The sequence below is a fragment of the Brugia malayi genome, assembly GCF_000002995.4.
Source record: "Brugia malayi strain FR3 genome assembly, contig: Bm_v4_Chr2_contig_001, whole genome shotgun sequence".
Taxonomy (NCBI): domain Eukaryota; kingdom Metazoa; phylum Nematoda; class Chromadorea; order Rhabditida; family Onchocercidae; genus Brugia; species Brugia malayi.
In genome coordinates this window covers 8,387,335-8,399,599 of record NW_025062476.1, presented here as the reverse complement: position 1 = coordinate 8,399,599, position 12,265 = coordinate 8,387,335, and the positions used below count along the sequence as shown (strand labels likewise).

General features: G+C 31.6%; 1 protein-coding gene across 2 annotated transcripts in view; it reads left to right on the top strand.

Moving 5' to 3' along the window:
* Nucleotides 1-4,003: 4,003 nt before the first annotated feature.
* Bma-trr-1 (Uncharacterized protein) overlaps nt 4,004-12,265 on the top strand; it is a gene marked incomplete at both ends in the record, with an annotated part of 31,667 nt that continues 23,405 nt past the window's right edge. For both annotated transcript variants that reach the window (XM_043078912.1, XM_043078913.1), the window contains 21 exons: nt 4,004-4,186; nt 4,654-4,785; nt 5,033-5,221; nt 5,410-5,535; nt 5,753-5,935; nt 6,266-6,427; nt 6,901-7,130; nt 7,354-7,428; nt 7,539-7,671; nt 7,852-7,994; nt 8,349-8,409; nt 8,607-8,756; nt 9,006-9,153; nt 9,537-9,657; nt 9,781-9,895; nt 9,972-10,107; nt 10,470-10,573; nt 10,718-10,812; nt 11,220-11,372; nt 11,457-11,541; nt 11,968-12,113. In XM_043078912.1, coding sequence (XP_042934846.1) covers nt 4,004-4,186; nt 4,654-4,785; nt 5,033-5,221; nt 5,410-5,535; nt 5,753-5,935; nt 6,266-6,427; nt 6,901-7,130; nt 7,354-7,428; nt 7,539-7,671; nt 7,852-7,994; nt 8,349-8,409; nt 8,607-8,756; nt 9,006-9,153; nt 9,537-9,657; nt 9,781-9,895; nt 9,972-10,107; nt 10,470-10,573; nt 10,718-10,812; nt 11,220-11,372; nt 11,457-11,541; nt 11,968-12,113 — 2,870 coding nt within the window. The remainder of the gene's footprint in view (nt 4,187-4,653; nt 4,786-5,032; nt 5,222-5,409; nt 5,536-5,752; nt 5,936-6,265; nt 6,428-6,900; nt 7,131-7,353; nt 7,429-7,538; nt 7,672-7,851; nt 7,995-8,348; nt 8,410-8,606; nt 8,757-9,005; nt 9,154-9,536; nt 9,658-9,780; nt 9,896-9,971; nt 10,108-10,469; nt 10,574-10,717; nt 10,813-11,219; nt 11,373-11,456; nt 11,542-11,967; nt 12,114-12,265) is intronic.

Below are 12,265 nucleotides of genomic sequence, written 5' to 3'. Positions count from 1 at the left end.
CACGTTCTCCGTTTTACCGCGTTGCAAATATCACTCACATCTATTCGATATTCTTTGGTTGTATATACCGTCAAACTTCGTGGTACATTGCGCAAATCTTAACGTTATAACTGGGACTTTGTACATTTACGAAAGGAATGCAAAAGAGATCACGAAATTACTACTAGCTGAAGCGACTCTATAATCAAAGTGGCAGTTATTTGTTTGCTAAGGAATCTTAAATGCTAAGCTTTCACAATCAAAGACTTTGTGAGGTATTTCTTATGCATCATATAGGAACATGGGTGCTCAGCAAAAGTTATCAGAAAAAAGAGTAAGAATGTGAAATAATATTTAATAAAGAAAAAATGAAGACTTTTTGGGACGATGAAAGTGTTGCGTAGTATTTTGTGTATGACACAAAAATAGGAATTAGATATTTACAATGATATGATTACATCTGAAATACCGCATCTTTTGAAGACCTCATTTTACTTCAAGCAAGCAACGAATTAGTACAGTAGAGGTGTACCATATACTTCTCTTTGTTGTTTTTGTGACTAACTTAGCTAGAAGAAACAAAAATATAAGATTAGAAATTTGAACTAGATCCAAATTTTGAACTTCACTCTTACAAATCTTACTAAACTTTAAAAAAAATTTGCTTGCATCTGATTTTAAGCAAATTTGTGACCTTGAGCGATGAACTGCATGCGACATGTGCATCTGCCTGTCACTATTCAACTTATTAATCAAATATTTTTGCGCTTGTTAATTCTTTTTTAATTTCTATAGTACATGGTTGGCTGATAATTTAGGTAGAATGATAACTTCTTCAACTCAATAAATTTTCATGTCCTTGTTTACAAAATATAATCACTTGTTTCTCAAACTCTCTTTAAGAAAAAAAAATATATATAACACTCTTATAGCATTCACTCGAAATTGTTCATGTCTTAGTAAATTCGTCTATATATAAGTCCCTTCATGTATAAACAAACATAACATAAATTATAAATTGTCTTATGAAGTAAGCATAATATAAATATTTTACTCATATTTGATGTCACCAATAGTTTCACACAGTTCCGATTTTTCTATTCATGCATAGAAACATGTTCATAATTTGGTGCGACAAATAGCTAACTACTGAAACAGTTGCACTATCTAAGAAATCGATAAGGAAATGGCTTGGTTTGAGTATTTGCTTTCAAGACTTAACCCCCTGTAAATAGAAGCATTGGATCAAATTATGACTTCTTGACGTTCTCACAGCATCACTCCTAATGATTCTTTATTTGAAGTGGAAGCATCGGCCAAAACAAGTTTTTTTTTAATTGCAAGCTTAAGACCAATTTACATCAATTTCCCTGGAAAGTACTTTGTGCAGAGTTAAAATAGTATCACACTTACACAACGTTACAGATTCGGAAGTGGTTTTGGCGTGACTTGCTGCACTAGAATGTTGCACAAGGGAATCGTTCAGTGCTGAACTGAAATTAAAATGAATCCCTTATTTAAATTAACTTATATTTATTTCTTGATTTAAAAATTTGGAAGTATTTTACAAAACTTTAGTTTGTTAACTTACGGAACTTGCTTTTCGTTTAATGAATTATTATAGACTATAATTTGTTTTTTCTTTCTTTCAAATATTTTTTTCACAATGAAATTTGAAAGTTACATTTAAGTTCGAAATTTTTGAATCAGTTTTTCTGTCGCTTTGTTCTACAAATTTTTCAGCCACACTGCAATGCAGACAGAGAGGAGAATGAACGAGGAAACGCAACACTCGATAATTTTAAATGGACACTATAAAAATTGAAAATAAATCACGCATTTACGACAGCTGCAATCTGTTAAGACTATAAAGACAATTGTTCATATTTTTACTATGCCTCAAACAATCTTTCGTTATCTTTTCTTTTTCTCCGATTAAGAAGATGAAGATATTCCATAAGGGTGAACCATAAGAGTTTTTAGTGTTCCAAATTTTTATATCTGCAAGATTTCTAGCCTGATTCAAGTCTCGTTTTTTTGAAGACATGAACAACAGGAATGAAAGAGAAGTAAGCCGGGATATAAAGATTATTTTTGGATCTCTCATATGTATGAGAAGCTCAACAATTTTGGTGGAATGGAGTTGAAAGCTTTAAAGAAATTAGGTGGAGCTAATTCCACCAATCAGTTGCGTGACCAGTACCCAGATTACCCGAATAGTTAACAAAAATACCATTTGAAACACCACTGCTATCCAATTTACCTACGGATAAAAAAATTGAAAAAATGAAAAAAAAAAAAAGGCGGATTCAAAGGAATAATTTCAATACAGTTTTCCAGCAACAAAATAAAGAACTGGAAATGACTAGAAGTTGGCTACTGTTGACAATAAGTGAAAAGGCATGTATGGACAGATAAAACGGTCGGAAATTCTTAGAATTATTATCAATTTTATGATCAGACTATGGAAGACGTCATATTTCGGATTTCGCTTCCGGAGGCCAAATAGCAGAAGAGGAAGCCATAACATCCAACAAATCAATCTGGCTCTATCAGCTGATAGCTTGTATACAATCTGACGGGATTCTTCCCACTATTAATCATGTTTAATTTAATAAAATCAATGAACTGAATCGCTTTAATCAAACTATATTTATTACTGGCAAGATAAATGAAATCGGGAAATAAACGAACTATGCTAAAATAAGTCAATCGAGTGTTGCAAGCATATCAGTTTTTCTTTCAAGAATTCCCGAAAATGGTTGTTTTTCAAGGACATTTGGCTTGTCGACATGTATGTGCACCAGTGAAGTGAAGTAATAAAAAAATCATACTTTAAATAACCCATCAAAGTACATAAAACATTTCCCAAATCACCAAAGAAATATTTTTCATTACCAAAACTCGTCGTATATACCGTAACCATCGACTTTGTTGTCTGTTCGTGCCGTGAAGAAAGGATAACGCGTATCTACCTAGGAAGTCCTATCAATCTTAACTCATGATAATGACAACAGCGCGTGGCCTTTCCTTTCATGTAGCCGATTGATAGCTGAGTACAGACAGATGGAATAGATGAAAGTATGATAGGAAGAGAGCAATTTGATGCGTTCTAACTGTACGTTAGAACGCATCAAATTTAACGATAAGACAGATTACAAAACAGCGTTTGATTAAGATTTATTATGCCCTCAAAATGTCTCCACCCAGCAAGGAGAATGTTGCCAATTTAGTATTCGACAGTTTTCGAAAAATGAGAAAGAAATGTGAATTCTAGTTATTTCAGTAAATGAAATGCCTTTTAAACACCAGAGATTTTGAAGATAAACCTATCAAAACTTTCATTAATTTCAGTTCCCATGATGCATCGCTACAAAATCCTTTTAACGTCAAAGAATTTAAACAACCAAACAACTTTTTTAAACAATATTTAAAAAATTTTTCAAACGAAACTTTTTCATTCTATTTTTTTTATATTTGTATTTTAAATTTTAAAAACTTTTTAAAATAAGCACTAATTTACAAAATTTCGAATCTATGAATCTAATTTATGCATTTAATAATGGCGAACCAACGAGTAGCGGTATTGGTGTACTTAATAGAATTATTAGCTTAAATGTAAATGTTTTCTAGTAAGTTATTGGGTCAGTGGTCGTCATCGAGATGATTCATCGTTTGGCCCTCTGAATTCCGTTCTTTTTCAAATTCTGTTCCATTCAGATCATACTACTTCAGATGCGGAGGTGGAACCCTTCCAAACTGATCTTATGTTTTCCTGATTCGTTTTCCTTTTCCTTGAAATATAACGAAGGATGCACGGGTGTTACGTTGTACAGCTTGTGTGTTGTCTTGTTGCAGTATCGAATTAGTAATTAATGAAGTTAGTGTCACTAATTTTAGTTTTCAGTAAGTTTTGGAACTCTACATGCTTTTACTGTTAAATATGCATCTCTTTGGAAGAAACGGTGAATTAAGCGGAACTAAAACTTTATAGAATAAGTGTAATGTTTTAAATTCATCACAGATGAGTATTCCTGTTGGTTACCAGTCTCAACAACACACTTCGCAGCAAACAGTAAGACCTATGGGGCACAGTCTTCAGACCACTGCACAAGGCCATCATCCTCTGCTTTCACGTCTCGAAACACTCATCCAGACAATCGGTGATGCCGGCCAACGAGATGATCTTAAATTGAAAGCTTTACAGGTAATTGACACTGTGTCAGTTATTAATTATCTTTTCATTCCAATTTGTATGGCATAATTTCGTCGAAAATGAAACAAAATTTATAGATTCCAAGGTGAAATTTATTATGCATCACATAATTATATGTAACACTTTTAGCATCATTTTTTGCACATTATTTTGCACATCATATATGAAAAAAATATTGTAATTGATAAATACTTATGTTTAATTGCCTATCGATCAAAGATAATATGGAGAAGCGAAATAATTAAGGTTTTCAACATGTTTTTGGTAGAAAAATAAATGCTTAACTGCTCTCTGACTACTATATCATTCAAAGTATTGTGTATGTAATGTCGATTTTGAATATTTCAAATTTCGTTTTAACTCTTGAGGTATACTTTATGATATCTAATTAATATAAATCCATGGAATTTATGATTTCTCCTAGTTGTGGTTTGTTTATTAATCCATATACTTTCCAGGAAATAAGCAACAGTTTTGAAGAAATGGCAACTACATCTGCTTTTCAGATAGTGCAGGAAAATCTGTTACGCACATTTTTGAAAATTTTTCAAGACACTGTGCCTCAATTTATCGGAGAAAATAACACACAGGTGCAGTCTTCATGAATATCTTTTATTTTTGAGTCGTTTCCATTTACAAATCAGCTATAAAATTAGCAAACTTAAGCGATGAAAATGTATTTTGCGGAAGTGGCGTGGAATTATGGAGAAAACTTTAAGAGAAGCAATGAAATCTGTCACGACGTCTGACTGCTTTACTGCAGATTATGTAATTAGCTTTGTTACATTACCCTGATTTAAATGCATAGCATGTTGATGAATTTTTCAAATATTTCAGCAGTTACGAAAGTTGATACTTGAACTGATACTACGCATGAATTGCAATGAAATCGTTAAACAGTACGCAAAACTTATCCTTACTCAGCTTACAAAAGTGATTCAAGTTGAGAATGAGGAAAATGCTATTATTGCTATCAAAATTATCAGTGAGCATCAACGTGCATTTAGGGCTGTTTTTACACCAGAGGTTTTTTTTTTTTTTTTGACTTGATTTAATTTTCACTTCTCATTTCTTTATATGATTCATTCAGTTACTTGAAAGATACTTTAAGCAATTATTAAGATATTTGTTATTAAGATATCTGAAGTGTAAAAATATTTGTTTGGCACGTATTGCATAATTAAATTACTGTATACATAAATTTCCCATTTCAGATCCCGATCATCATCAATCATTTTAAAGCAGTGTATCGTGATATGCCGCAGCATATCACTGGTGGACGTATGTTTGAGCAGCGAAACCTTCGACATTGCGGAATGGAAGATAGTGTAATTGAATCTGTAAGTTATTAGTTGGATGATTTGACACAGAGAATTCTTTAAGCTTAATATTTATAATTGAAAATTTTCCATTTAAAGTAACGCTAAGAAATTTAGGTAAGGTACAAAACATTTAGTATCTTAATTGATCATTAAAGCAAATATTTGCTCGGCAGTTATGGTGAAATGCAACTGTCAGAGTAGTAGAATATGTATGGTGATTCCTTTGATATTTCAGTCACTTCAAAACTGTTATATGCCAACAATTGTCTACCTTCCGGAAACTTCGGGAGACGGTACTCAGCGTGACAGCGGTTATTCTTTGATCCCTCGTGCTTCACAGAGTGTAAAGGTTTTGTCAGAAGTACCGATGTTCTGTATTATTTTATTTCAAATTCATCGTCATCACATTCAAAATGAGGTTTGTTTCAGAGTTCCACATTTAGGAAACTATTAAAGACTTTTAATCTTCCTTTCCAAAGTATTAAGCAAATTGAAAAATGTCCTTTTTTCATTCTGTTTTTTTTTTTTATTATTAATTAGTAACATAAAGTTGCAATATACTCATTTTAAACTAGATGTTTCTACACTTGATATCGGCATTAATAATGAGTATGTTGACTTCTATTATGCTACCAAACTTCAGGTAATTAATTGGAGCAGTATTAAATTGACTAGACATTTAATTGTACTCTATGAAGAGACGACAAATATGCAACTTTTTCAGTTTATAAAGAAATAAAATTTGCAGTTAATGGAAATAATCTCGCTTATGGTGCAGTATTGCATGCTTTCAATACCTCACGACCAGCAAATTAGTAGTTCCTTTAGCACATTATTGGCTGACGAATTTTATAGTTCTCAAGTGCGAGCATTGACATTTTTGGGATTCATCTCCTCTCGTTCTACTGTGGTTAGCGTCTTTTTTACAATTGTTAAATTATAGCAAAAAGTTTTTGTTCGTGTTATGCTTGACGTTGATTATTCATAGCTGCAATTCCAAAAATTTGTCAGATGGCCGTTCTTATGTTGATTGACTGGTCATTACACTCAATCTATATTTTTCAAATAGCAAATGAATAAAATAGAACACTTAAAATAGTATATGACCTCTGTGAAAATCATTGTTATAATCAGTCCGATTTATCATTCAATTAAAATATGTATTGCACTCCAAAATTAGACAACTCTCGAAATTTTGAAAGTACACTTTCAAAGTAGCGATTTTAGTTAAAAATAGATGTGATTCATTTTATGGACGGATTTGAAAAACCTTCGAAAAACTATGTGACCGCAGTTAAGTAAAATCAGACTTGACATGTCAGTTTTGTAGCGTTTATTACCTTTGTTTTTATAGGTTTTTCTAAATTATTTATTCATTTTTAGTTCAACGTGAGTGAAGTAGTTAATAATCATGGAACTCAAATAGTTCAGTCGATAATGCAAATGTTGGAGCGTTGTCCGCATGAAAATTATTCGATGAGACGTGAATTAATTGGGACAGTAAAAAATATTTTTGTTACCGACCTCCAGACTAAATTTATCCCAGTTATTCCGAAACTCTTTAATGAAAATCTTATGTTAGGCAACGGGTTCAGTTCGATGGATTTCTTAAGGTTTGCTGCATTTTATAAAAATACTTACGAAGTATATTAGGTTTATTGTGTTTAATTTTTATGACATCTTTCTTTGTCTACTATGTTTCTCTTTTCCATCTGAGTTTTAACTTAGTTTTATAAGTGAAAAAAAGAGATACTTATTTGTCCAGATCATTTTGAAACTTTCTTAATTGTTTTTCCTCTTAAACCATTTTCAAACTTAAAAATCTCATGTTTGTAGACCAACTATGTATACAATGCTAGCAGATCTTGTTCATCATGTACGCGGCCATTTGTCTTACAGTCTTCTCTGCTGGTTGGTAACTTTGTTATTCACCCATACTTTTTAAATTTTGTTATTTTTAAACATAGTTTTCCAATTCTGTGAGGTTTCAGTCACGGGAAAAATCTAAAATCACTTTTTAGCTCAGTTTATGCATTCACAAAAAGTATGTTTGATCCAGCAATACAACCTACGGTGCAATCGATGTGTATCAAGCTAATGATGAATCTTATTGAATCATTTGTTGTTACGGAGAAAAATCACCCGGACCAACCGGTAAGTTATACAGTTGGCGAATTAACTGTAGTACTATGATATGTACATCACTCGAATTTCATAATATGCGCTAAAATGTAAATCAAGGACTTTTGATATATTTTTAGCTTTTATATGATTTTTTGTCATTGTCAATGATATATGTGAGAGAAATGACGTATGTATCTTATTTATTTTTAGTGTCGTGATATACTGTTTTGTTTGTTGGAAAATTATGTGCGGAAACTTAAATGGTTGGCACGATACCAAGTACCGATAATATTAGAAAAAAATGAGAGTAATATTATGAATACACCTTTACTTTATCCTGACAGAAGTGTCAGGTATTTTTTTTTTTTTTAGTTGTACAATTTCTGAAAAACAGGCTCACTGCGGAAATAGAAAATATCGGTTTTTTTCATATGTAGCAAACAGATAAGCACAAGTCAGTTCCTTGAAATAGGATTTTGCAGGATTCTCATTCTTGACAAATAAATCATTTTTCTTTATAGATGCTTCAAAGAGAAACCTCACTTTTTCATTAAGTTGCTTCAAAATTCATTAGAACTCATGCAGTAGCAATACTAATTGATACTTCTGAAGCGTGTTGATATTTGCAACGTAGGTTTCCTAAATCTGTGAGGCTAACAATACATTTATTTCTTTACTTTATTATGTTATGCGCTGAAAATTTTTAGCACTTCCCAGTCATTACGCAGTGATTTTTCTTTTGCAAATGGCAAAAGCAAAATGGATGAGGTTATTTTTGATTTTTCATTCTTTCACACACTTTTAATATTACTTGAAGCTTGATCGCCAAAACATAGTTTGTAAAATATTTTCGACCTCTACTAAATTTCTTATTACAGTTATATTACAGCAAATTATGAAAAAAAAGTTAAAGACTTCGTAAGTTTTGAAAACAAGTAGTTAATTGTTAACATGGTATGTTTTAGATGCTCTCCCACAGTAAAATGATTAAAGAAGATCCAACATCACCACTGTCTTCAGAAAGTGACTTTGACTTCAGTACTTGGGGTAATGAAAATGATAAAGACGATGACTTACCGTCTTGCTCTCTTCCGTTATCTACGAAGATAGGCAAGGTGAGGTCCTTATCACGATAATTAATGTGAAATAAAAGTCATGGTATTTTATAATCTAGTAATTTGTTTCATTTTTGAGAACTTTTCTATCATATTAACTGAATAGGCACAAAATCAACCAAATTAGTATTTTTCCTAATAGATTCTCAAATGTTGTGTTACAAAAACTCAAAAAAAAAAAAATCTTTTTTAGCATCATGTGCGATAATCGTAATGGTTTGGAAATTATGAAAATAGTCTTCTTTGCAGACCTCGACACCTGAGGAGATATTTAACCAGTACTGGGTTACTGGTATTCCATCTTACAGTTTGGTTGAATGTAGGAACATGATACGAGTGCTTGTTCAAGCCTGTAAACATGCCGTACACGCTTTGAAGGATACTCATGCTACAAATCGTTAGATTTTCTTTTTCCAGCTGACAGGTAACCATTCATAGGTAGTAGAGGTAATAGACTGACTTATTTTAATAATTGTTTATAAAAAACCCTAACTATATGGTACGTATAAAAACTGTATCTCATATATTTTTAGAAATATTTGGATTAGTTTTTTGGAAATTTCGAATTTTGTAGTCACAAAACCACTTAGTAATGAATTACTAAATTAATATGCCTCCAAGTTAACATTGTTCATGCTGTACTTATTCACATCTTTTATCGTGTGTCGCTTAGTTGTCTTATTCGTTGCGATACGATTGGAAGTGATTGTTCTTCGGATGTCTAAAGTAAATTGTTTTCATTTGAATTTATTAGTACTTTATTGGAAATTAATCATCCAGATGCGATATCGCCAGATCACGAAGCAAAAATAATTGAGCAGCTCTTCCGTTACGGTTTGCGGTGCCTCGATATATATGTGATCTGTCCGATGTCAAGTCAAGTTCCATCGACACAGCAAAGGTTTGTCTCTTTTTTAATTTTCTAAGAAATTCAAGAGATAAAATGGAAATATGCACTTGACAAAAAAATTTATAATGACATTAAAATGGAAAGAAACGAAATGGAAATATGACAAAAATTAAGATTTTCAAATGGAGTACGCACAAAAGAGGAGAAGGAAGTTTTGGAGCTCTTTGGTTCTATTTTTACATTACTGAATCCATCAATTTTCAAAGAAATCATATCAAAACGTATTGATGTAAGTCCTAAAACTTTATGCATTTTTTATTTCTTTTTCGTGGTATCACTATTTAGTATAGCATTTCGTTTTTTAGTATTTCATCGAAAGACTGGCTTCAAATTACGGACTTCAAATCATATGCAGTTCATTACTGGTTAATTCTCTGACGTCAGCCAATTTTGGCGATATATTAATCCGATTCCTTATGAAAAAATTACCAGATTTGGCTGGTAAGCTTTTATTCACTTGGTTCTGTTTTTCATATTTTTTTATATGGTGAGAGATCAGTCATTCAGTTCAGTGGTTCAATTTTTTTTGCTAATATCCAATTAGCAGTGGTAACTGTTGTTGTCTAATTATGTAGCTTGGTATGCAAAATGCTTAGCATAGACTTCAGTAATATGTGATTCAGAGAACTGAAAAAATTTTTTATGTCAGCCACAAAACAAACTTGCCACGGTTGGCGGTAAAAATTAGAATTCTATATTGGAAAAACTGCGGTATTTAATATCAAAATCTCCACGAAATATATATATATATATATATATATATATATTGGAAACTAGTACTTCACTCTGAAATGAAATTTCAGAATGTTCGGAAAGGTCTTTTCTTTGGTTGAAGCTGTTCAAAATTGTATTCTCCTCGGTTGGTTCGCAACCTTCAGGATGTGCAGAGAATGAACGAATGCTTCGAGTAAAACTCTGTTTTTTCTTGTTTTTGTAAAAATTCAATATGGAATATTTATTCCTTCTTTAATTAAAGACTTGCTGTTGTTTTTAGCTATTAAAGGCAAGTTTCATCTCATAAACAGCCAAAGTTCAGTAAATTATCTTGCAGCCATATCTGCATGATCTGGTTCTTCATTCAATGAAACTGGCACTTCGAGCCCGAGAACCAATTAATTATTTTCTTCTGCTTAGAGCACTTTTCCGGTAACTTGTTTAATATTCTAGTAATTATTTCTATTCTCTCGAAATATATATTTGAAATATTTTTTGGTGTGTTTTTGTCTAGTAGATAAATAACTGGAGCATGCAAAAGCTATTATCTTGCTTACATTTTATATCATCTTTTGAATCTATAGTATTAAATATTTTGAAATTCTTCGTCGACTTCATTCGACAAAAATTGTATGCAGTAGTCAAGTAATTGTTCGTTATTAACTTTGAATTTGTATAATTTTTTACAAGCAGTCGATTATATTCTATTGAAGTGGATATGAAGTATTTCTTAAACTTTTCCTAGTTGTTGAATTGCGTATTTAATGTTAAATACGCAATTTTCAGAATAGTTAAATATCAAGTTTAAAAAATGCGATTATCTACACTAATCATTTTAGTTCAATTGGCGGTGGAAGCTATGACTTGCTTTATCAGACATTTCTGCCCCTTCTGCCAACACTTCTGCACCAGCTAAATCGTCTTCAGTCTAGTACTCATCGGGCTCAAATGCGTGAATTGTTTATTGAATTATGTTTAACCGTACCTGTAAGGTAATAAAATTTTTAAAAGATGTTTGACTTGATATTGTCTTCTAACTAATAATGCACTGAGACTGTGAAAGGATTTCTTTTCAGATTGTCATCACTACTACCTTATCTACCTTTGTTGATGGATCCGTTAGTGTGCGCTCTGAATGGAAGTAGTAGTCTTATTCAGCAGGTTCCCGCAATCTTTTTTTATTCCATATATATATATAATTTATTTATCTATAAATTAAGCATTCGTTTTATGTAACTAGCTATGCCATTTATTTTATTCACTTAATCGTTCTTTCAATTTATGTATTTAATACTTATTGATTCAGTTATTTATTTTATTTATTCAGTTATATATATTTTTTTATTTATTTGTTTCAATTTATGAAATCTTTAAAATGCACTAATGTTTCCAAAAATCTTTAAAATGCACTAATGTTTCCAAAGATTTTTTGGTTATTTTTTTTTTTCTGGAATGTGATTTTGTTTTACTGATAGATTTGACTTAGCAGATAGGTGTAAGGTCAAACAGGGATAGAAACAAATAGTGTACTAGTTTATGAAATTGTGCAGAAAAGTCCATATCTTATCAGCTGTGAAAAACTTGCAGGGATTACGAACTTTGGAATTATGTGTTGACAATTTACAACCTGATTACCTCTACGAACATATGGCACCAGTTCGAGCTGAACTAATACGTGGTTTATGGCAGTGCATGTCAAGTCAGGAAAAGAACGCACCACAAATTGCGTTTAGGTCTTTCATTTTTATTTTGATTTTGATCTTTTTGTTACCTCAGTTTAAACTTAAGAGTGATTATGAGTGTGTTATTTTATGTGCGCTTAAGCTAATGATATTTGACGAAGGTAGGTATCGTTTGAAAGCTGAAAAAAAATAGGAATTATGAT